The 25,806-nt window shown below is 49.8% G+C and overlaps 1 protein-coding gene across 1 annotated transcript in view; it reads right to left on the minus strand.

Annotated features, from left to right (window-relative positions):
• The window catches only part of EXT2 (exostosin glycosyltransferase 2), a 142,270-nt gene extending 124,651 nt beyond the window's left edge, over positions 1 to 17,619 (minus strand). The window contains exons 1-4 of the mRNA XM_058663141.1: positions 17,449 to 17,619; positions 6,403 to 6,968; positions 5,177 to 5,266; positions 341 to 457 (exon numbers count right to left, since the gene is read on the minus strand). Coding sequence (XP_058519124.1) covers positions 341 to 457; positions 5,177 to 5,266; positions 6,403 to 6,938 — 743 coding nt within the window. The 5' untranslated portion in view covers positions 6,939 to 6,968; positions 17,449 to 17,619. The remainder of the gene's footprint in view (positions 1 to 340; positions 458 to 5,176; positions 5,267 to 6,402; positions 6,969 to 17,448) is intronic.
• Between the last annotated feature and the right edge of the window lie 8,187 nt (positions 17,620 to 25,806).

Here is a 25,806-nt window from a genome sequence, read left to right on the forward strand (position 1 = left end):
CTGAGGTAGCTGCAGAGACAGGGAGCAGGCTGACCTGAGGAATGTTCTGGATGCAGAGCCAACGAGACATATCATCTTCATGCAGAAAGTGGAGGAGAGGAAGGAGTGAAAGGATGCCAGGTAGATTCCCGGCTTGGAAAACTTGAGAGAGAGGGCACTGGGAATGTCCTAAGGCAGAGAAAGCTGTAGGAGTAACAAGCCAGTGGGCTTGGCTGGGACAGATGGCAGACCCAAGGACCCCGGCCTGCCACCGACATTCTCTCACTGCCATAACAGGCATAACACACAAACCTCACGGTGGCTTGCAGGTTCAGGAAGAGCCACAGCCGGCCGTGCTTACCCGGGACCTTTGTCGGGCAGATCCACCTCGGCCGACAGCGGACTGTAGACGGGAATGCTGACGTCGTAGCCCTGTCTGTAGGTCCACGTGGAAAAGCCACCGCCGGCCAGCAGGGCTCTGAAAGAAACAGACTGTTTCAAACAATAAACCAAAAAGAGACCCACTCTGCAGAAAACAGACGGGAACGACCCAGCTGAATATGCTTGCTGGCTGACGTTCGTGGCACGCACCCCCACTCCCTACACTCGGAGTTTCCTATCCCGGAACCACAGGCCTTGCAGGGTTCCACCCTGTCTGGGCTCATTTTCCATTGTGTAAAAGACGCCTTGCTCCAAGGTCACCCTCTGTAAATTGCAGATGCTACTCACCTGCACCTCCTCACAAAACCACACTTTATCCTGAGCCCAGTTACCGGGACAGGAGCCAACAGGAGCTTGGGAAGACTGGCACGAGCAGTCATTTCCCACCTACCTGCTGGCCCTTGAGGGGACAGCAACTACGGAAAGCAGCAGTGGCCAGAAGGCCCCACAGCCCACAGGACATGTGGCCCGCTGGCCCTCTGATCCCCACCCAGAGCCGTTCGTCAGGGGGCCCTCACCTGCAGGAGCTTTTCTCCTCCCTAACTGGAAAGCAGGAACAGCACTGCTCTAGCTGGACCCGGCGGGTCCCACTGTGACACTCCACCAGAGAAAAGGGGCAGGTGTGTACCACCCTGACTTTTCGTGCTTTTGCCCCTGAGCCCTCAGAATCACTTTGTAGGGTGGGGTTTCACCAAGTGGGGTTTCACCAGTTGCAGGCACTGCACGGTCAGAGCCAAGATGTCAGAACCGAAAAATCACATTTTCTGTAATGCTGATTGCTACCAATCCTCTCCTCACCCTGATGACAACCTGCATTCCCTTCGAACATGACCAGTTTAGGTTCAAAGACTTTTAGGCTATCCCTGGAAATCCTACACTGCTTGTTTTTGCTTAGTGAAACCAAGCACTGGTGAGTGAGGTAACGTGGTGGCTACGATTCTCTCCAGCTGCCAGTCTGCTCTGCAGAGTGTAATGGTGATCCTCAGTACCAACATACGGTCTTGTTTTTCCTGATTAGCATGCAGCTCTGAACTTGGGCAGGCTCCACAAGCATGATGGCAAGCAGACCGTGGCCTGTGCTCAGCAGACATGGCTCCAGCACACAGGCACCCAGGCAGCCCAGAGCAGCCCGAGTCACGGAGGATTAGGCTGTTGTATCACAGCCCCAGAAAAGGGGGAGAGCATGTGTGAAGAAAAGGGACCCAGGTGTCCCCCACGCCAGCAGGTACTGTCCTTCCATCCCCGTAGCCCCAACCTGCACATCAGTTCTGGGAGATCAGAGGGAGAGACCAATGGCAGAAAAGCATAGGACCTGGAACCACTAAACACGTGTGATCTCAGAAATGACAACTGGTCAACCCGGCCTCACCAGCAATAGCCCTGACTAGAATTCTGCTCTAGTCACTGCATCCAGCCAAGGTTGCCTTATCCACAGAGTACAGGAAACAGTCTGAACACCACTCACTTTATAGAACACACTTTACATGGACTGAAAGGTAAATTTTTCTTTTTTTTTTTAATCTCCACTTTTTTGCAAACCATTCTTTTTACAAACTTATTTATTTTCATTGGAAAGTCAGAGAGGAGGAGAAGAGGAGAGACAGGGAGGAAGAGCTTCCATTTATTAACTCACTGCCCAAGTGGCTGCAATGGCCAGAGCTGAGCCAGTCCGAAACCAGGAGCCAGGAGCTTCCTCTGGGTCTCCCACATGAATGCAGGGTCCCCAGGGCTTTGGGCCATCCTCAACTGCTTTACCAGGTCACAGGCAGGGAGCAGGATGGGAAGTAGTGCAGCTAGGATTAGATCCGGCATCCATATGGGATCCCAGCACATGCAAGGCAAAGACATTAGCCACTAAGCTACCATGCTGGGTCCCAAAAGGTGAAATTTCTGAGCATGTTCCATTTTCCCTTTACGTGGCCCCAAAGCTGAGGATCCATTCCAAAGCTACAGGAGACTGCATAGAAAACCTGGAGCTAAAAAAGCATTAGTGCAGGGCCCAACGTGGTGACTCAATCGGCTAATCCTCCTCTTGCGAACACTAGAATCCCATTTGGGCATTACTTCAAGTCTTGGCTGCTCCACTTCCCATCCAGCTCCCTGCTTGTGGCCTGGGAAAGCAGTCAAGGACGAGTCCTTGGGATCCTGCACCCATGTGGGAGACCTGAAAGAAGTTCCTGGCTTCAGATTGGCTTAGCTCCGGCCATTACAGTCGTTTAAGGAGTGAACCAGTGGATGGAAAATCTTTCTCTTTCTGTGTCGTCTGTGAAATCTGCCTTTCCAATTTAAAAAAATGAATAAATATTCTTTAAAACAAGTATTAGTGTGACGAGCCAACTGTTGTCCCTGGAAGAGTTCTGCGGCACGTTCAGCCAGGTCTTCTGACCCGGGGGGGCTCTCTGTCGCCGCCGGCCTTCCCCGTCCCTGCCTCAGCCCAACTCCAGCCCTCTATGCGTATTTTCCCAGCTCTTCTCTTGCTTATTACACAGGCACTTCCAAAAGTTCATGGAAAAGGAAATGAACAGGTAAGCTTATTTTACTGTCAGAAATTTTGAAAACCATGTATTTTTTCATAGCATTATGCTTTCCATGATTTTTGTTTTTTTTTGCAGATCCCAAGGATGCATGGATTTCAATTTTTTTTGCTCTAAACTTCCATTTTAATTCCATTTTTGGCCACTTTTTTGAAGCATTCTGCCAATCAGCTGGACTTGATGGGGCTGAACACAGAGCTTTGCATTTTTTCTCCATATATTTACAAACTGTTCAAAGAAAATCCTTTTGTCTGTGTAGGTAGAAGATTTGATAAACCTAAAGATAAACAAAGTAGTGGATGCCATGAAAAGGGAACACATGCCCGGTATCGCTTAGCCAAAATCCTGGGGAGCGGAAGTGTTTCGGGGTCCTGGGAGTTCTTGGATTCAGGAACATACACATGGACATTGCCAGTTCCACGTCCCTGACCCAGTCAGTCACCTGGCTGCTGCAACAGTCTGGATTTTAAATTTTCAGGTTCAGCCACTGAGTGGACACTTCCCTCGGTCTAGCCCTGTGCATTTCCTGAAGCAAAATAATTCTCCAACTATTACTCCCACCTTTTGATTAGTCAGCTCTCAAGGCGGGCTCATCTAGCCCACCGGTGACAGGCAGCCCTGGCTACAAACTATTCTATATTTCTGGTTTTTGCGTTCTCTGAAGTCCAGAGCAAGGACCAAGGATATGAAAACTGAAGGATCCAATCTACTGCTCCTTACCTCACCCAGAAGGCCTCTGCGACTCACACAGGGAAGTGTCTTGCGTGGGAAGACAGAGCGGGGCCACGGCGTTGATGTGCCTTATGCTGTAGGTCGCCCGTAATCACTTTATATAAACACCAGGATGGGAAAAACCACGACCCCTAGCCCGGAGGCACCAGCAAGCACACAAACTTTCCCTTGCCTGCTTGATACCTTCCTGCAGTGAAATAAAACCGTGTCGGACACATGTGCTTGATAAAAAAAAAAAAAATAGCATCCAGCTCCATCACACTTGCAGCTATCAAACTGCCAGCATAAAGTGAAATGTTCCCTAGCAGAACAGCCCTTTTGCCAAGAAGCGCCAAGAGGCGAGGATGCTGCCTCACCCACGGCTCCCGTCCTCCGTCTGTTTTCATGAAATCAGTTTCCTTCCCCCTGAACAATCAGAGGCACAGCGCCATGCACGCGGAGCCCCATCCTGGCGTGGGAGCCCCATGCTGGAGCGAACCCCCTTGGCTTCTGCCGGCTTCGCGTGGCGGGGCTGCCCCCTATCGTCCAAAGGGGTTTCTGCACCAAAGCCGAGGGTCACTCTTCGCAGTTAGTTTTATTTCCAGACAGAAACTCAAAATTGGCTCGAGATCATCGCTTAGAGCCAAAAAGATGTCGATTTAACCTTCTAGGGGAAAGCAGTCCTGAGTGCGGATTTCCATAAATGGCCCCTTAGCTTCCGACAGCTGCTAACCTCTCTCAGTAACAACGGCTGCAAGAGTTAAGTGTCAACTTAAATGAGACCAAGGATAAATGAGCTCACAGGTAAGCTCCTAAGCCTTAAATACTAACCAGGACACTTACAGGGCCCGAACCCTCTCCTTTCCTCCAGGCCTGGATTCGGGCACTGAGAGGAGTATCTTAGCCCCACATTCCAGAGCTCTCCATGAGCTTCAGGCCACAGGGGCTGAGTTGAGCACAACGGGCAGATGTCCAGGGCAAGGGAACATAGATGTGCACTGGCTGCCTGTTTGGGAGAGTCTACAGGGGAGGGAAAGAAAACAAGAGTGGAGGAAGGTGAGGGGGCAGGGGTGAGGTGGGCCTGCCACGGCAGAGAGCACAGGCCAGCAGGGCACGCCGTCCCTGGCCCTAAGTTGTGGGCTTCAGGCCTTTCTGCCACACATTCACAGCCTCGTCCCTCCCCAACCCACAGGGCTACTTTTAGCAAGGGAGCCCAAAGGCAGAGGGAACCGACATAAGCCCATCACAAACATGGCCTCTGACACCCAGAACCCAAGCTTAGAAAATAGACTTTTTTTTGTTTTTTAGAGACTGTACAAAGACATCCACTGTAGCCAGTTTCCCCCAACACACTCGAGCAGGTCTCAACTGATGTGGGTCTTATGGAAATACCTGTGCCGTTCTACTCCCAGGGATGTGTGTCCCCCTTGGCTTAGAGGAGCTGCATCCACCTGCTCCCCGGAGACCACCCGCACCACCTCCCCACCCCCAGGGCACACAGACGCACTTACCTGTCCCTGGGCACGTCCAGGGCCGTGTTGTAATCCGGGGGACCTCCAGGCAGCATGTTGAACAACAGGTGATTGGTGCCTCGGTCCCACCTGTAAGGACATGAAGCCCATGGGAGAAGCCACGTGTGAGTACAGACCATGACCAGACAGAAAACAGCCAAGACCCTGCCAGCACCCGACAGGGGCACTGAGCCACGGCACATAGCACATCCCCTAGTCCCAGCAATGGATCGGGCATGAGACTGTCTCCTTGGCAAAGAAAACAGATGGGCGTGTTCCCAAACCTGTCTGCTATAACATGGCACCTAAGAGTTCTGAAAGCTGCTTCAATGCTTGCCAGTTGGTTACAGAGTTGACAATAAGCAAACATACAATGCAAAGCCGGCTACATATACTATGGACTATCCACAGAGTGGAGCACTATAGAACCCTGAAAATTATGATTAAGAAAACAGTAAATATTTGGAAATATATTCCTGCTCCATTAAGAAGAAGAAGAAGGGGGGAAAAAAGGCCAACAAGAATGTGCTGTGTGATCTCATCCTTAAGAAAAAAAAGTTTAGCTATGCATATGTACAAAAACATATTTTTAATAGAAAAATGATTGAAAAGTGATGTCACAACAGTTAACGATGGGAGCAGGCATTTGGTCTATCAGTTAAGACATCGGCATCTCATAGTATGGTGCGTCCGTTTGGCTCCCCACTCCGGCTCCCAATCCCAGGTTCCTGCTAATGCAGACCCTGGGAGGCAGCACTAATGGCACAAGAAATTGGTTTCCTGTCGCCTGTGGGGGAGGCCAGGACTGAGCTCCTGGCTGCTAATCCCTGCTGCTGCCGGCATTTGGGATGTGGATCCTCAGACAGAGGCCCTTCCTCTCAAATAAGGAAAATCAGTTCTTCACAATGGTATTCCTCACGTGCAGGGCTATGGAATTCCTCCTTGGGCTTACCTATATGTATAGACAGCCTGCAGTGCACGGCTGCTATGTAAGTGATAGACGGGCATGCTTACATGCTGCAGGAAAACTAGGGGAAGCTGAGCCGTCCTAAGTGTGTAATTCCTAAGCAGCTGTGACTGCCCCGACACAGGCGGTACAGCTGGAGTTGGGGGACTGCTCTGCATGGCCCGTCAAGGAGCCGGCTCACAGGGGAGAGAGAACATGTTTCTCTCTCTCCTTCCCTTGGCTCCCGGAAGGACCCCTGGGGAGCCCTGGGGCTAGCGACCTGGGCAGCTGGGCCAACGCCTGCGCCGTCTCCTTGATGCGGAGCGGGGTCTGGTTCAGCATGTCGATGGAGGGCACGAAGAGGCAGGCGCGGCTGATGTCGTCGGTGTAGTAGTCGCTGTCCGAGATGGCGGTGAGCAGCTCGTTGTACTCGCGGGAGATGGTGTGGCTGACCGCGACGCCGAGGTCATCCACGTACTTCTTCAGAGAATAAATGTACACCTTGATCTTGTTCTTGGGGTTGAAGCCACAGCGGTAGACGTCAAAGCACGTGTGCATTCTGCAACTGAGGTCGCCCCGCTCGGGGATGGGGCTGTCAGCCGGCAGCCTGACCACGGGCACGTCCCGCACACTGCGCTTCCCCACACTCCCGTCGCTGGAGGACTCGATGGAGTGCGGCCAGAACTGGAACATGCCCGTGGCTAGGAGGCCCAGGAGGACGATGGAGAAGAGGGTGATGTAGTAGATGCGATGCTTGGTCTTCATCCTCGGGATGAGGGCAGGACCCCGGATGCTGTACTTGACTGACGCACACATAATGACACACACAGCCTCGTCCCCGCACGCCTGGTCACCAGGACAGGAAAGGGAGAAGTCAGTGACGGAGGGCTGCAAATGACATTCTAGAAGGGCTAGTTCAACTTTTAATAAGCCTATATATTTCCCTTAAGTTGGTTTGATAAAAAAAAAAAGTGAACACGGGGATATCTGATTCTTTTAACGAATATATGCAGCTATGTGTTTGTACAGTGAAATCCTATAGCAAAGTATAACATTAATTGTAGAAATATGTCATATAGAAATGTAGTCTAAAAATATAACTATACAGCATAAGCTGGTAAACATGGGGGCGCTGAGAAATGGGGTGCTGACCAAGGAAACAAACTCAAAAGTGGAATAGCTAAAGATAGTTACTTTGTTTTACTTGGAAATATTTGCCTGACATGAAATGATACTTTATCTGGACAAAATGCTTCTTGATAATTCTAACATATGTTTTCATTCACTTATTCATTCCAATCAGTAGTAAGCATCCACCTTGGAAAAATGGACGAAAGCAAAACCTCTACTAAGCGTTCTAGTAAGGGAAGACTAAATAATGAAATGCACAACACAAATTCACCACTAGGGGGCAAGCATTTGGCCGGAAAGATACAAGTCACACTGGTTCACCTGGTGGGTTCCAAGTCCTCACTGGCTTCCTGCTAACACAGACCCTAGAGGGCAAACTGCTGGGTTCCAGCCAGCCACATGGGGGACCTGGGAGGAGTTCCCAGCTCTGGGCTTTGGCCAGGGCCAGTCCCAAATGTTGCAGGCATTTGGAGAGCACACCAGTGGACAGGACAGTGTTTTCTCTTTTTCTCTCCTCTCCCCTTCTCTCTCTCTGACTCCCAAATATCACTAGGAAAGTATCAATAAAGTCCAAAGAGTCATCAGAGGAAAAGATTAATCTTTACATTTTAAAAGAAATATATATGGATGTGTTATGATGAATGTGATAGGGGTGTGGTAGGAGAGACAAAGGGAAAGAAGGGGAGTGGAGAGGAGGAGAGAAGGAGGAAGAGAGAAGGGCAGTGCAGGGCTTCGCTTTCAAAGGTGGGCATCAACAGCCTGCCCCCACCCCACTGCACCCCCACCTCCCTTGTGAGCCCCACTCCTGAGGCTCCGTCTCTGCCCCCTGCTTCTGGGCCAGCTCTGCCACATGCGTTGACCAAGTGGACATGGCAGAAGCGACAACTCGGGACTTTGGAACCTTCTGCTCTATCGCCCCCAGACCCTCTCCCAGCTGCTGGGTCCCCAGGGGGAGGCACGCTGGGGGAAGCCCTGAAGAGGCTGTGTGCAGCACAGAGGAGCCGTGCCCACCAAGCCAGGCCCAGCCTGTAGTATCAGGGACCAGTGAGTGCTTGCTGTTGTCACTTTGAACGACTGAGTCTGGGGGTACTTGGTTATACAGCAAAAAGCAAATGCAATGGCCAACTGAGACATAAAGAAAATACCTGGTTTTCGGCTGACAATGAAGAGTTCCCCAACAGCATAGCTGAAGATCCCTCCCAAAGCAACCTCCCTGAGCTGATGCCCAGCACCATGTGTGGAGGGCAGGGCCTGCAGGCTGACTGACATGGCTGTCACAGCCTGCTCTTGCGACTCCAAGCCACTTGGGCATTTCAGTGTCGAAGTCTCAGTGTCCTCGGTGATCTTTCAGAAATGCCATCACTGGAGAATGAGGACGGTGGAAAGCTCAGAGACCACCTGAGGGCTGAGTGACCACTTCCATGTTGGGCTGAATGAGGCCCCTCCAGCACGGCCCACACGAGGAACCTGCTCCCTGCCCAGTGCTGAAGGCTGGGACTGCTGACAGCTCCCTGGGGACAATGTGTTGTGCAGTCACTTCAATTCTCTAAGAGCAGGAAGTGGAACACATCAAGGAAGTTGCCTGCCATGGACTAAAGACCATACTTTTGCACATGCCAGCTGAGCGACGGTCTTTGGTATATGTGCATCAGCACCGGCTCACTCTCATCCTAATTACCAGGCCCACCCTGAGGTATGGGTGGCCTCTGGGTCATTGCATGGGTCCCCTGGGAGCTCCCTGGCAGGCTTGGGGAAGAACGCACATGAAGAACTGCATACCGCTGGGCTGGGTGCTGACGACGCGCGTGGCTCCCAAGCACGCGAGGGCAATCCTCACGGGGGCTTTGCTGACACCCAGATGCCCGGGCCGGGCTTCCAGAATGAGCACACTTCCGATGCCACCCAGAACATCCTCATCCTGTAGCAGAGTGCCCGGATGGGAGTCCCCACTGCCTCCACTGCCAGCTTCCTGTCCATGCAAACCCTGCAAGAAGCAGTAATGGCTCAAATACTTATAGTTCCTGCCCTCCACACGGGAGCCCCAGACAGAGCTTCTGGCTCTTGGCTTCAGACTGGTCCAGCCCCAAATGTGAGCATTAAATCAGCAAATAAAAGATCTCGCGCTCTCTGTCTGCTTCCCTGCTTCCCCATCACTCTTTCAAATAAATAAATAAATAAAACTTTATAAATATATAAACAAAACAAATAATATGCAAGGCTAAAATCAGCATTTTTTTAAAAAAATGACATTTGACATAACTCTGATTGCAATCCTTGCTGACTGCGTGTGCTGTGAACACCTTCCTCGGGTTCATAATTTGTATTCTGTTATGAAAGAAAAGAGATTGTTACAATGAATTTGTTAAGCTACAAATAAAAATGAATAAATATATACAATCAAAAGGGCAGGATAATTCTAAAAACTGCACATAGGTAAGGCACTATCTTATGCCAATATACTCTAAAATAAAAAAGTGGGAAGACTCTTTAAGAGTAGATTTATCAAGTCTCGAGGCAGGCATTGTGGTGTAGTGGGTAAAGCTGCTGCCTACAGTGCCGGCACGCCATATGGGCGCCAGTTCAACTCCCAGCTGCTCCACTTCCCATCTAGCTCCCCACAGAGCAGACTCCCTGGGCCCCTGCACTACATGGAGAAACAGAAAGTTCCTGGCTTTGGTTTGACCATTTGGGAAGAGATCCGCTGATAAAAGATCTCTCTCTCTCCCTCTCTGTAACTTTGCCTTGCAAACAAATAAAATAAATCTTTTAAAAAGGTGGTGGTGCTCAAGGAGAAAAAGTGAACCTGAATAGCTGTAGAATATTAACTAGGTCAAAAAGTTTAAAATCAACCTGTACAGAAAATTACAAGCACAGAAAAGATTATAGGTCCAAATAAATATTCACATATCCTGATTTTACGGAAATGATGCCAGAACTAAGAGGAGTAGGGACGACTCTCCCCAGTGCACCTGCAGAGGCCATGTTGTCGCGATCCCCGCATGTCAGAGCAGTGGTTCTCAGCACCCAGGCATCCCACGAGGTCCCCACGAGCCTTCCGAAGGGTCCCAAGTGTTGTCACCATAATCCTGCCATGAATTGCTTTCTCCACTCTCATTTTTCAGAGGCTCCGTGACATAGGACACATGCAGGTGCAGCCATGAGGATCCAAAGATGGCCCAAGATTCCCACTCACAGAGCCAAGAGGCTCAGTTTCAGGCAGAGTACACACCACCACAACCCCCCTTGGTTGTATCAATACACAACTATTAAATCAAGAAATTAAGAAAGCAAACTGCCCGTAAAAGAAAGTGGAAGAAAAACACTAAAAGCAACCAGATGGGAGGAAAACCTACTTAAACTATATTTGTAAATGAAATGCAAAGGGTAAAACTCTAAAAATACTTAGGACACAATTGAAGAATAGTCATGCTTTCAGGCAGACAGTCATTTCTTTTTTTTTTTTTAATTTTTAATTAATATTTAGCATTATATGACAGTTTCATAGGCTTTGGGAATCCCCCTCCCCCTCCCCCCCTCCCCGACAGTCATTTCTATAACAAAATACAAGAAGTATAAGCCAGGAACAGGTAAAATGCTAAATTCACTGTGCCAGGTAAGCGACGTTTTCATCAAAAACAAAGGCAGTGTCACAGTTCAGAACCTCATGAGAACTAAAAAGACACGCTCCAAATGCGAAGACGAGCTTCGCAGCACATGTGACCAGCAAGGACAGATTAACAATTCCAGCGAGTGATGAACAAACAAAACACACACACAAAACACCGATCACAGACAAAAGGACCAGACAGAGAAGGTTGCAGGAGAGGGGCCAGCACCACACACGCCCCGAGAGACATGGGCAGAAGTGAAACCACAAGCAGACACTAGAGTTGGAGAGCAGGCAGCCACTGGCTCTCCCAGAGCCCAACCCAAGGGCTCTGCAAGTTCTGCCAAGAATGGCGCTGGCAGCCATCACTCCAGAGTCCCAGCCATCAACATGTGGCCTGCCAACTGTCATAGCTTCAGAACACCCACCTCAGCTGCCTCCAACAGGCAAGAGGAGAGACAAAGACCAGGCTGCAAGCAGTTAACTTACAGGGGAGGGGGAGCCAGAGTGAGGGAACAAGGGAAGAGCAGCCAACAAGCGAAAGCCGATGCACAGGGTCCACCTAGAGATGCTTCCTCGGTTCAACTCCCGGCCCAGCTCCGGATGCCAGTTTGCTGCTACATGCAGACTCCAGAATACAGTGGTGATCAGCCCTCCCACCTGCCAGGGGGAGCTGGCTCCATCCTGCCATGTCGGTGTCAGGCATCTGGGGAGTGAATCAGTGCACACAAGTGTGCTCATTCTCACTCTTACTCTCTCTCTCGGCCTTTCAAATAAACTGTGCAAAGTACTTCTGCACAGCATGGTTATTAAGCTACTTATTGCTGGAACCATAGGGGCTGCTGGGCTTCCCGCCTCTGCAGACCCAGGTAGATGCCGCCTGTCCCTCAGGAGGAACGGGAATGAGGACTATGGAACTCCTCTCCCCACTACTGCTTGGCAGCGCCTGGTGGCAGCCCGGAGCCCGCTGCCCACGGCCCTCACGGGCTCTGCATTCCCACTCTCCCAGCTGCACACTTTTTGTGATCGAACGCTGCACTGAAGCCAGGTGAGACAGACTGGCTTTTCCCACTGCAGCAGCTGGCACCGGCCTTCAACATGCCGGCTCAGATGCGTTTCCTGGCTAGACAAGCCCACTCACAGGGCAGCCAGCTGCACATCATCAGTGTCCTGCGGGGCACCATGCCCCAGGAGCATCACATGGGGTCAGAAGGCCCCTGGTGTGAGTCCAGCCCCGCTGCCCTACACAGGTGCCTGACCTCTGCCATTTTGGCCCCGATCATCCACATCAACACCTGGGAACCCAGTCCCGTGGTAACATTTGTTTACGTCAATCCTGGCAAACACAGGACAGTGAGCCCAACCTGAGGAGCTTCTCAAAGACACTGCACCCTCGTTCAGCAGGTCAAGTTTCCAGGTGAAGGGGTGGGCAGCTCTTACCCCCAGGAGCATGGGCAGGTGCAGTATCTCTGGCCTCAGTGATAACTTTAAAGTCTCCACTTCCAGGGCCTGCGCAGTGGCATAGCGAGGTAATCCTCTGCCTGAGGTACTGGCATCCCACAAGGACGTCAGTTTATGTTCTGGCCGCTCCACTTCTGATCCACTTCCCTGCTTATGGCATGGGAAAGCAGCAGAGGATGGCTCAAGTCCTTGGGCCTCTGCACTCATGTGGGAGACCTGGAAGAAGCTCAACCATTTGGGGAGTGAATCACAAATAAAAGGCTTCTGTCTGCCCTTCCCTCTGTAACTTTGCCTTTAAAACAAATGTTTTTAAAATCCTTTTAAAAAATTCCCACTTTTCCTGTCCTCCTCATTTTCTTCTTCCTCAAGACTCTGCCATCTGCCTTCTCCATCTTATTTATGGCAGGAGAGGGCATTTGGGGCCATTTTCACTCTATCCATTGTAGGTAGTTCATCCCATAACCATAACAACCAACATGTCCAGACGTTGCCAACTGTCCCTTGGGGGAGGCAAAGACACCTGCAGGGGAGAACCACTGGTACCAGGCGCCCGTGCTTGAAGGAGCCTGCCCAGCAGCGGTTAGGATCGACTCTGGCCCTGCAGCACACGACAATGCTGCTCTCCTGGCTAGCTTGCTCTTCCACCCTACCCCTACCGCTTGTGTCCCTCCCTTCCAGCCAGTCCCCAGGGCCAGGTGCTGCCACTCTGTCAGGGACTGCACCTGCCTGCACAGGAAGGTAGAGGCCAAGGGTGAGAGGGACAAGCTTCATCTTGCAAGACATCTGGCTCCAGCGGGATGGGGGTAGGGAGGTCCTCTGCTTAGTCCCAGGCAAAGACGCGCCCACAAAACCACAGTGCCCCCAGCTGGTCAGAGGATCCAAGGGCACCTGGGAACCCTGGACTCTGTGTTGTCCCTAGCTCGGCCCTGGACGTCCAGCTTCCCGTGCACTCTTGCCCCGAGCGCAACCTCATCCTGAGCCTGGTGCTCCACGGGAGACACTGCCACAGAGCCTCCCGTCTTAGACTGTGAGTCCCGCCTTCATGCCTGGCTGTGCTAAGCTGGGGCTCCACTTGACTCTACCATCTATGGGAGATAACGGAACCAGGCAGTTCCACCACTGTCTTCAACACCGTGGGCCAGGTACTTGTCAAGTTCTGCACCTAATGCTTGCTTTTCAACCTCAGTCTCACCCAACCAAGCACTGTAGAAAGTCTTACACTTGGGCCCGGCACAATGGCTCGACTGGCTAATCCTTTTCCTTCAAGCACTAGGGTTCTACATGCGCACTGGTTAGAATCCGGATGCTTTACTTCCCATCCAGCTCCCTGCTTGTGGCCTAGGAAAGCAGTTGAGGATGGCGCAAAGCCTTGGGACTCTGCACCCATGTGGGAGACCAGGATGAAGCTCTTGGCTCTGGATTGGCTCAGCTCCAGCTATTGCAGCCACTTGGCAAATGAACCAGTGGATAGAAGATTCTCTCTGTCCCTCTTTCTCTCTGTAACTCTGCCTTTCCAATAAAAATAAATAAATCTTACAAATAAAGAGAAAGTCTTGCACTCATGATGTTACAGTTCAAAGGGCCCTCAGTTTCCCAAGGCCATCCTCTAGACCTGCTTTCTAGAGCTGCTTCTAGTACCAGCTAAGCTCATGCCCTGCCACCCTAAAAAGAGTCAACTCAGGACCTGCAGACAGAGAGCCCTGAAGCCCAACTTATCCAGGGAGAAGCTGGACAGGAAGGGGAAGCCACCAGGTGTCACTCCTGCTGACTGCCATGGCTGACCAGGAAGGACTCCACTCTGAGGGAGTTTGCTGAAGAACTCGCACTCATCCCTGAGTGGTCCCAGAAAGGGCAGGATAGTCTGGCACTCTCCTGCCACAGCCCACCCCCATGAGCCAAGCAATGCCCCCAGACAGGTAATGTGCCCACCAGCCCAAGCAGACCCCACGAAGTCTCCTCAAACTCTGGGGAATAAAAAGTTGAGAGAGAGAGCACGCACGTGGGATAGGAAAAAACACTTGGAATAAAATAAACAGGACGGGGTGGGGGCGGTAAGTGGAAAAATAACAAAAAAAAACAATCCATACTGAGTGGGGCTGGAGAGACAGAGAACCTCATTGGTCCCCCACATTGCACAACACCCTATCACAGCCCTTGCCCCACACGCTGACAACTCTCTCATTTCCATCAGCTGTTCTCTCTTTCTCTCCTTTAGATTTAATTATTTGTTTTATTGGAAAGGCAGATTCACAGAGGGAAGGAGAACCCAAGAGAGGAAGAACTTCTATCCATTGATTCACTCCCCAAGTGGCTGCAATGGCAAGAGCTGAGCTGATCCGAAGCCAGGAGCCAGGAGCCTCTTCCAATCGCCCACATAGGTGCAGAGTCCAAAGGCTTTGGGCCATTCTTGGCTGCATTCCCAGGCCACAAACAGGGAGCTGGATGGGAAGTGGAGAAGCCAGGATATGAACCGGCACCCATATGGGATGGTGGTGTTTATAGGTAGAAGTGGTCCCGCTGTTGTCTCTGTTACACTCAGTTTTCCATCTGTTCAGTACAGCCAGCATCTCGGACATGGCACTAGGACATGGGCCAGCTCCACACAAATGTTTGCTGAATGAATGAATGTGTCTTTCCTCCCCCACATCCCTGGGTGCCCGGAGCATTCAGCACCTGAGTTCCTTCCTCCAATTCCTGCCTGTCCTGAGCTGGAAGACGCTTCCAAAAGGAGCAGATAGCGGGATCCTTCCAGAGACCGTGAGTACTGTGTCCCCACTCCCCAGCAGCGCCTCTCCCATCTCTACCAAGCGTCCTCATGCCACCCACTGCTGCCTATAAAACCGGGCTTACCTACATCCCTCCTGTAAAACTTGACTCCAGGCAGTCTAGCATTTTTTTTTATTGATTGATTTGAAAGGCAGAGGAAGAGAAAGATCTTAAAATCTTAAATCCACTGGTTTACTCCCCAAATGGCTACAATGGGCCAGGGACTTCATCACGCCACAGCTTGGAGCCCACAGCTTCTCCTGGGTCTCCCGTATGGGTGCAGGGAGTCAAGGGCTTCAGCCATCTTCTGCTGCTTTTGCAGGCACATTGAGCAAGGAAGTGGAACAGCTGGGATTCGAACTGGTGCCGAGATGGGATGCCGGCACTGCAGGCGTGACTTTTCCTGTGGCACCTCAGAGCCAGGCCCCCTCTAGTGTCACTTCTGAAACACAGATGAACCCCTAGAGTTCTCACTGCAGAAGCCCAGAAGGCAGGATACCCCTGTGCCAACCTTGCAGGCAACACAGCACACACCTTCCCTCCAAAGAAAACAGTGCCGCCTGCCCCAAAGGTGACAGACTGCAAGGGTTCTCTTGCCAAGGCCTGCTTATTCTACACGTCCAACCAGAGCCCCACATACCTCAAGCTCCTGGAAACACCGCAGCTCTGTCCCTGAGGGCCGGCAGCACCACCCAGCCAGGCACACTGCACTGAGTCACCAGTGAAGTTTCTGAATCCCAACCTGCTGTCAGGATGAGCTACATTTTCTGTTCCTGGAATGACTGACGTCTAAGATGAGTTGGGATAACTTCTGCCTGCTGTCAGGTTCTATCCACTCCACAGCATCCACTGTTCCAGGCACAGGCTCTCATCCGGTTCACCTTCCTACAGAAACCCTCCTAGGGGAACTCCCTGAGCCAATGGGACACTGGAGCTAAACCCCACACACCTCTCCTGAAAGCAAAGGAACCAAGTCAGCAAAAGCAGGAAGACCCACGCTTCACTGCTTCCTATGGCAAGGTTTTCCTAAACTTTCAATTTATTCACCTATTTATTTGAAAGACAGACATAAGGAGAAACTGAGAAATAAGAGTTATTAAACGTTCATTTTCCAGATGCCAATGACTGCCAAGGCTGAGTCCAGGTGAAAGCCAGCAGCAGGGAACTCATCCAGGTCTCCCACTAGGTGGCAAGGACTCATTTAGCATCTCTAAGAGTTTCCACATTCAGCCTACACAGTAGCGTAGCAACATCCTCTATGGGCACCAGTTCAAATCCCAGCAGCTCCACTTCCTATCCAGCTCTCTGCTTATGGCCTGGGAAAGTAGCAGAGGATGACCCAAGGGTTCGAGTCCGTACACCCACATGGGAGACCTGGAAGAAGTTCCTGGCTCCTAGGACCAGCCAGGTATAGACCTGGCAGCTGAGGCCAACTGGAGAATGAACCAGTGGATGAAATATCTCTCTGAGTGTCTGTTTTTCGCTACCCCTCTCTCAGTAAACTCTGGCTTTCAAGGAAAATAAATAAATCCTTGGAACAAAAACGGGGTAGTTCATCATCATAACCATGCTCAGTGACAGGCTGTCATTCCTGTCCCTTCACAGCCAGGGAAAGCATACCAGAAGAGGTGTCCAACGCGACACAACCAAAAACTGAGGAAGCTGGGATTCACAGCCAGGCAGGCAGTCTGCAGGCACACACCTGCAACCAGGGAAGTGAGGGGCCATCGTGGAAATCCACCCACAGGTCTCCTTCCCTGAACTGAGCCTGGCCGCTCTGAACTGACAGCCCTCGGGCATTCACAGACTTACAGCTACCACACCTGCTGATAAGTCAGTCAAGTGCCCAACTACACCAGCGCTTCCCAGGAAACACGACCTCACACACTCCTAGCCACTCTAACCCTGATTTGGCTAACCAATGACCCCGGAGCTTCTAGGGGACAGCCACGCCACGGCGCCCCGGCCACCTTTCCTTTCCCACACCACAGTGGCGGGCCGAGGCATCCTTGGAGCTCTCAGGAAAGGGAGGTCCAGCCGGAGGGTGGGCGGGTCCTCAGGGCAGGCCAGCTGCTGGGGGCACAGGGATGGGCGGGTCCTCAGGGCAGGCCAGCTGCTGGGGGCACAGGGATGGGCGGGTCCTCAGGGCAGGCCAGCTGCTGGGGGCACAGGGATGGGTGGGTCCTCAGGGCAGGCCAGCTGCTGGGGGCACAGGGGTGGACGAGGGACCCCAGTGCTGAGCCAGTGCAATGCGGCAGGCAAAGCGGGAGCTGCCAGGACGCGGCCCCGCAGCCCACGGGCCTCCACGGAGCCTCCCCGCCGGCCCGCGCCCGGCCGCGGCCCTCGCGCGCCGCCGCTTACCTCGGCCACGGCTGCCTCCCGGTCGGCCCGGTGCTCAGTCACCGGCTCATGCCGCGGGGCGCCGGCCACTGCTGCCCGGGTCCAACCGCACCGAGTCGAGTGGCCACCGCCACGGGTCAAGGCTACGCAGCCGGGCCAGGAACACAACTCTAGGGATCCGGTCCGGCGTCTCCCGACACGGAGCGCACTGCGCGTGCGGGAGCCCCCTGCTGGACAGGAGGAGTCAGGGCCGCGCTGGAGCGGGTTCTCCTGGCAAGTGCACCCCTGGGAGTCCCCGCGCCCCACTTCTCAAACGGAAACCTGTTACGACCAGTGCTGGGGAGCGTGCAATCTTCCTGGATACACCATCCTGACACCAGGCATCAAAGTGTCAAATGACCACACTCTTCCAACAGTCCCAACAATACCTGCCAAAAACATCAGGACTGGATTTTTTTCCCATTATTTCATTTTTTATTTTATGATAGAATTCCATAGGCTCTGGGATTTTCTTTCCCTTCCTCCCCAAGTTCCCTCCTCCTAACTGATTTCCTCCATATTATTACAATAGTCATAAGCAGTCATAAGCCCAGCAATCTGCTATTCAATTTTGTCCTGCCATTGCCGGTACAGACAGTGACACAAAAGGACTATTTCTAATAATAGAAAAAACACTGGAATAAACCAAAATAAACTATTGAACATGGCTGAAATGGGGGGAAATACAAAAATACAAAATATATTGGTAGGAAGATAGAGCCAAGACACATTTGTAAGAAAGCATAATCTAAAGCATTGGACCAGGAGGTTTAAAAAAAATGTATGCAGAAACAGAAGAGAGAAAAATAAATAAACAGATGTTCATATTCAGACACTTATTTTCCCCTCTGGCAGGAATCCAAGAGCAATTAGTAGTTGTGGGGACAAAAATGGAGGGATTTTCATTTTCTTCCTGTGAATCTGTATTAGCTGGCTTTAAACACGCACAGAAAAATCCCTGTAGTCGAGTCCAATGAATCAAAGTACAGAGTGCTATTACTGAGAGACTTAAAAACACAACCCTGGGCCTGGCACAATGGCTCAATTGGCTCCCTTTCAGCACCGGGATTTCATATGGTCGCTGGTTCATGTCCCAATTGCTCCACTTCTAATCTGGCTCCCTGCTTGTGGCCTAGGAAAGCAGTCAAGGATGGCCCAAAGCCTTGGGACCCTGCACCTGCGCGGGAGACCTGGAAGAGGCTCCTGGCTCCTGGCTTTGGATGGGCTGTTGTGACCGCTTGGGGAATGAAACAGCAGATGGAAGATCTTTCTCTGTCTCTCCTCCTCTCTGTAGATCTGCCTTTTCCTTCTTCTTCTTCTTCTTTTTTTTTGTTTTTTAAACATATATTTTTATTGCATTTCATTTTTTAAAATTAATTACATTGCATTATGTGAATCATTTTTTTATGCACTGGGATTCCCCCCACCGCTCCCCAAACCCTCCCCCGATGGTGGATTGCTCCACCTTGTTGCATTTCCATAGTTCAAATTCAGTTGACATTCTTTCATTGGAGGTATTTACCAAGCATAAAGTCCAGCATCTTATTGTCCTGGTAAGTTCAATGGTTTCTTGGTGAGACCATCTCTGGTCTGAAGGTAGAGCCAGCAGAGTATCATCCAATCAATTAAAAGCCCCAGCTTAATATTTCCAACCATTTACAACATTGTGGCATTAATTGACATGGTATTGATTAACCAATACGTTAATATAAAATGCAGGTTCTCAACCACAACCTGTGACTTCTTCATAGACATTTCAATTTGGGTTTATATTCAACCATGTTCTATACACCTTAAAATGGCTTAGATTGCTATTCAGCTGTCTCATGCCTATTTTAATTTTAGTACTTAGCAGTTTATAGTATTGAAGCATGTTTTCACTGAACCTGGCTGTTTTTCAGGTGGTCTAACTCTATATAATTCTGACAGGATATATCTCAACAGTTTAGGTGAGCATGTTTAGGAGGGGTGTGCAGAGAAATCTTCCATACCCCAGTGAGGAGTAACTAATCTTTGTGTCCCACCCAGTGAGTTATAAGTGCATCCCCGCTGACTGTTTCCTGTCTGTTTCTAAGCTTTCCTTGTTGTTCTGTCTATCTATTCTAGTTTTGTTTGTTTGTTTGTTTGTTTTGAGGGGTTTCTGGAGCGCTCCTGATGGTTATTACGAGAGGGGGTGGGGACCCAAAATTGGAATCAGGCAAGGACCAGAGAAAGCTCCTCTCCCTAGTCCCGAAATAAGTTTACTGTTCTTCTGTTTCTGCGGACCGCTCAGGGATCCTGGTTGTTCCGATGACCTTGGATCCTGCAAGGCAGGATTTGGGCTTCTTCCATCCCATGTGGTAGATCCAAATGGAGGTGGGTGACCTCAGAGTTCTTGGTCTCCAAAGGCACTCCAATTCCCCGTGGTCTTCTTGGCAGTAGGGATGTAGTCCTCGGTGCTCATACTGATAGTCCTTGGTGAGGATCTAGGAGTCTTCAGGGTTGGGATAAAAGCCTCCTCCTGTCCGCCTGCTCTACTCTGGGGTCCCCTCCCTGCTCTATGCATATGACCTCCTGTTAAAAGGTTGTTAGGATTACTCCTGATTCCCCCATATGCCTTTGTAGTTTTGCTATTGTCTAATGCTAATTCGAGTCTGTTGTCTATGAGTTACCAGTTATGATCCTGATAGGTTAAATTTCCCGTCTTCCTCACACCTTCTAGGGTGATGTAAGATTTCTCCGCTCTCCCTCCCCATTTCCAAGTATCATGGGGCCTTACAAGTACATTAGGTTTTACAATTCTTTGTTGTAGATCATAAGCAATCTGCCTCATATCATTGGTTACTTCACAATATCTTATTGCATGAGATACAGGCTGTTTGGGGTTGAGATAATATTACTGTTTTTCAGATTGACATCATTTCATAACAGCCACATCGATCACAACAACAACAACAACAACATCAACAACAAATTGTAGCACCCTGCTAAAATAATGTGCCACTGAGTAAGCAACACATGCTTAACTAAAAGGAAACACAGAAGTCTTTTGGAAAATGATGCCATCGTATACTTCATGAGCACTTAATGAATTCTACTAGAGAAAAGAGATTATTTGGAAGCAAACAACTGACATAAAAACATTAAAACCTATGAGATACGGCCAAAAGAGCAGACAATCACAAAAAAAAAGAAAAAAAAAAGGTTTGTTTTTATTGGAAAGTCAGGTTAGATTACAACTGCTGCCCATATGGGATTCCAGCGTGTGCAAGGCGAGGCATTTAGCTGCTAGGCTGCTACGCCGGGCCCGAGATCTGCCTTTTCAATAAAAAATAAATTAATAAATAAACAAAACAAAACGAGGAAATGACCCCACGGGGAGTGTTGCTGTCAGAGTGGAGTTTTGGGTCTGGCCTGAAAAGTCTAATCCATCCTGAGCCCAGCTATACTTCAGCGCCCTCTGCAGGAGGCTGTCACGGCTTCAATGTTCATTTGCTCTGAAATGAGAAAACGTCCATTGGCTCTGAGTCTGGAAACAGGCTCCCTGCTGCAACAGAGTTCCCAGGAACATATCTGAGAGTAAATGCCTGCTTGTCACAGATCTGGGGACTTGGGACAAACGCATTCTCCTCCTCCACACCCAAGACAGCACTGCTCTGCCTTCTGAATACAGCCCCAGTGACAAGGAATCCAGCACCATTCGCCCATTTGACACGTGCATCGGGGACACTGTGGCACTGTGTTCTAAGTCTTCTCACCCCAGGAGTTCTGCTTTTCAAAAATAGATCAACAACATTGTCCTGGGATGGGAGTTCTACCCTCTTTTTTTTCCCTTCTTCCCACGAGTTTTTTAAATGTTATTTTTGATGATGTTTACATAGTTGATTAGGGTGGGAAAGATTGAGGGTTACAGGAAAATGGGTGAGACCATTGTTTCTAAATTTTCTTTTACTTCTTCCTGTATCTGAAGGAAAGGGGTGGGGGATAAGAGGAGACGCCACACCCAGCCTCCCAATCACCCCAGTACCCAGGGATGGGGAAGGACCATCCTCTGTCATCCCAAGGTCACTGATATGGAGCATGCTCCAAGGGTTCTGCTCAGGTGGTTTTGATAGTTCTGAAATGCTGTCGATCTTGCTGATCCAAGCATGAGGAACTTCTTCCAAATATAGTTGACCTGAAAGTCTCCCTTTACCCAGATATTTGATGTTCTGTCCTCCTTCCTGTTATGGTACCAGATGTCCTCTGCGGGCACCAATGGGCTGCCATAGCCTCCATGTGCATCAGGGCCCGGCGTCCACTGCTCCGTGTTTTCCCACTGAGGAGGGCCAGTTCTGACACATGCACTTTAAGGTCAGACCACCAATCCTGGACATGAGCCCTCGTGTCCCTACACACCCCCACCTGTGCCACCGTCCAGACCCCCTGCAAGCCCACACACCAAGCCCCCATAACTATGTCACCAGGCAGCCAGTGGGATTCACCTGGCGTCACTGGCATACTGGGCCAATAGACCTACTCCCCGCCCCCAGGGCTCATGAACCTGGAATTTACTGTGCAGGTGGGTCTAAGGACCCAGGCCAGGAGACCTGGGCCCTGCCAGACCGCTCCATCCCCAGGACTCATGGACCCGGCATGCACACATATCTTTAGAAAAAAAAAAAAGGCTAGACAACCATACTGGCACACTGATATGGTTAACACAGATTTGGCATTAACCAGGCCCCGGATACCTGTCAGTTATTAGCTGCTTTTCTTACAGCAGTGTAACCTTGCCTAGGTACAACATAACCTAAGCTGTAGCCCACAGCTGGGACAGATTTTTTAAAAACATGTTTTAATTAATCATTATTTTTTCATTAATGAGGACTCTCTGTGTTAAAGAGTTTTACCAAGCCAGGTCTATGCAAAAAACTTCTACTTTACCCACTTTTTACGACCTTACACTTGCAGCAGTCCTGAAAGATAGCAAATACTCAATAACTATTTGTAGAATTAGTAAAAGGAGCTCAGGAGTATTGCTGTGGCATAGCACATCAAGCTGCTGCGTGCAATGCCAGAATCCTGTAGAGGCACTGGTTCATGCCCCAGCTGTTCCACTGCTGATCCAGCTGCTCACTAATAACCTGGGAAAAACAATGGCAATGGCCAGGTGATTGGGCCCCTGCCACTCACATGGGATTCCCAGAAGAGGCTCCTGGCTCAGCCCTGGCTACCGCAGGATGGAAGAGTCTCTCTCTCTCTTTGAAATAATAAATCTCTTTTCCTTAATGAGCACAGAGGAATAAGACAGTAACACTACTGAAGGTAGAGTATGAAATGTGGCTTATAAAGATAAACAAGTATTAGGGTTCAAAAGATGAAAAGGTTGTGTCTAGTTCGAGAGATCTAGAATGATTTCAGCCAAGAGTGGACACTTTAGTCCTCAGACACGATTATTTTCAACAATAACTTTCTAAATACTACCTCCACAATACAACATAACTGTTTACACAGCGCTACATCATATTGAACATTATAAGCAATCTAGGGATGACTTAAAGTGTATGAAGGGGTAAGTGTTTGGCACAGCAGCTAAGCCATCACTTGGGACATCTGCCTTCCATGTCAGAGTGCCCGAGTTCCAGTCCTCGGTCTACACTCAATGTCAGCTTCCTGTCTGTACATACCCTGGGGAGCAGCAGGTAGCAGCTCAGCTGATCTCTGCTGTTGCTGTGCAAGCCCCAGAGTTCCTGGATTTTAGCTTGAGCTGACCCATCCTTGACTGCTGTAAGCAGTTGAGTAGATCAGTGGTTAGAAAAACTCTCTCTCTTATCTCCCTCTCTCTCCCTCTCTTTCTGTTTCTTTCTTTCAAATAAGTAAATAAAAACGTAAGTGTACCCGAGGATGTGTGTGGATTACATGCAAATACTACACCCTTTTATATAACAGAGAGCACCCACAGATCCTGCTACCCACAAGGGATCTGGAAGTCACCCCATGGGCGTGAACAAAACACGTACATTATCAAATAACCGAGCTTGTTGGGCCCTGAGAAGCAAAAGCAAGCTTCCCTAGCTCTGGTCCCTGCTGGGCCTACAAATTTTGCAGAAAGCCCCTTTGGGGTTCAGATGAGCGAGACCCCTGGGCCCCAGGTTACCTCTTGCCCCAGCCAACCACTCTGCTCTCAGCAGGAAATGCAGCTGGAGAGGACAGGCAAACCACGTCCCTGCTTTAGACCTGCTGACACTCCCACTCCCTGCAGCAGTGTCCCTTATACCACGAAGTACCGCTCCAAGACGTCCTGCAGGAGCCTAGAATCAGACAGTAGCAAGCTTCACAATTCCACTTTTCTCTTATATATCTACACCCGTGATACAGTTTAAATCACAAAATTGGCATAGTAGGAGAACAGAAGGACTTGTTGTAATAAGAGTTGGTTAAAATGTATGTATTGCTTATTTCTTTAGTTTTACATTACATTTGACATTTTCTTTAAAAAAAAAAAAACATTCCTTTTTTTGTTTGAAAGGCAGAGTTACAGAGAGAGCCAAGACATGGGGAAGGGGAGAGAGACAGATCTTCAATCCACTAGTTCACTCCACAAATGGCCGCAGTGGCTGGAGCTGGGCTGGTCTGCCAGAAGCCAGGAGATCCATCCGGTTCTTCTATGTGGGTGCAGGAGCTCAAGCACTCGGATCATCTTCTGCTGCTTTCCCAGGTATATTTTCAGGGAACTGGATTAGAAGTGGAGCAGCCAGGACTTGAACCAATGTCTATATGGTATGCCTGCACCACCGGCTGAGGCTTAGCCTACTATGCCATAGTGCTCTCCCTAACCCTGCCACCTTGACTTAAAAAAAAAAAAAAAAAAAAAAAAAAGATTTACTTATTTTTATTGGAAAGGCGGATATACAGAGAGGAGGAGAAACAAACAGAAAGATCTACCATCTGCTGGTTCACTCCCCAAGTAGCCATAACAGTGGAGCCACGCTGATCCAAAGCCAGGAGCCAGGAGCTTCTTCTGGGTCTCCCATGTAGATGCAGAGTCCCAAGGCTTTGGGCCATTCTCTACTGCTTTCTCAGGCCAGAAGCAGGGAGCTGGAAAGGAAGTGGAGCAGCCAGGATGTGAACGGGTGCCCATGTGGAATCCTGGTGTAAGCAAGGTGAGGATTTAGCCAATAGATTATTGTGCCGGGCCCCACCTTGACATTTTTAAACCACAGTTGACTGTGGGTTGCCAAAATTGTGGAAAGAAACACTGGATTAGATGGGACATTTGTTCAGATAACTCCTTAATATGGCACACACATTCCTCCAGACCCCAGCCTGCTCCCTGTGGACAACCTCTCCAAGAGTTCAGCTTGCACATGCCTTGGCCTTGCAACACTGTGCATGCACAGCCAGCTCTACTATTTGCCTTCAAGCCATTGCAAATGCCATTGCTTTCTCCTGAGTGCCTTGTTGAACTCTCCATCTCCATTGCTATTTGCATGGGGCACAAGAAGTTCATAAGTGGAACATGGCTTCAGGAATTAGAGGGAGGGTGAGTTTTGTCTTAGGTTAACTTAACTAAACTGGGAGTGCATTTCCTGGGTTTGTTTTCTTTTTAAGTCTTATTTGTTGGGCCCAGCATGGTAGACTAGTGGTTAAACACTCACCTTGCATGCACCAGAATCCCACATGTGTGCCAGTTGGTGTCCCAGCTGTTCCATTTCCCATCCAGCTCCCTGCTTGCAGCCTGGGAAAGCAGTCAAGAACCACCCAAAGCCTTGGGACCATTGTGTGGGAGACCTGGAATAGGTTCCTGGCTCCTAGCTTCAGATTGGCTCAGCTCCAGCCACTGTGGCCACTTGGGGAATGAACCAGCAGATGGAAGATCTTTGTCCTCTCTATAGATTTGCCTTTCCAATAAAAACAAATAAATCTTAAATTTTTTAAAAAAGGATTTATATGTTTGAGGCCAGTCTGGTGACACAGAAAATCCTCTGTGTCAGGCCCAGCATCCCATATAGGCACCTGTTTGAGTCCTGGCTGCTCCACTTCTGGTCCAACTCCCTGCTAATGCTCCTGCTCCTGGGAAGAGAGCAGAGGATGGCACAAATTCTTGGGCCTTTAAATACATGTAGAAGACTGAGAAAAGCTCCTGTTCCTAGCTTTGGACCAACTCAGCCCTGGCCATAGCAGCCATTTGAGGAGTAAACAAGTGGATGGAAGTTAGTTAGTTTCTTTCTTTTCTTTTCTTTTCTTTTCTTTTCTTTTCTTTTCTTTTCTTTTCTTTCTTTCTTTCTTTCTTTCTTTCTTTCTTTCTTTCTTTCTTTCTTTCTTTCTTTCTCTTTCTTTCTCTCTTTCTATCTCTCTCTCTCTTCCCCTCTGTTATTC

The sequence above is a fragment of the Ochotona princeps genome, chromosome 4 (assembly GCF_030435755.1).
Source record: "Ochotona princeps isolate mOchPri1 chromosome 4, mOchPri1.hap1, whole genome shotgun sequence".
Classification (NCBI taxonomy): domain Eukaryota; kingdom Metazoa; phylum Chordata; class Mammalia; order Lagomorpha; family Ochotonidae; genus Ochotona; species Ochotona princeps.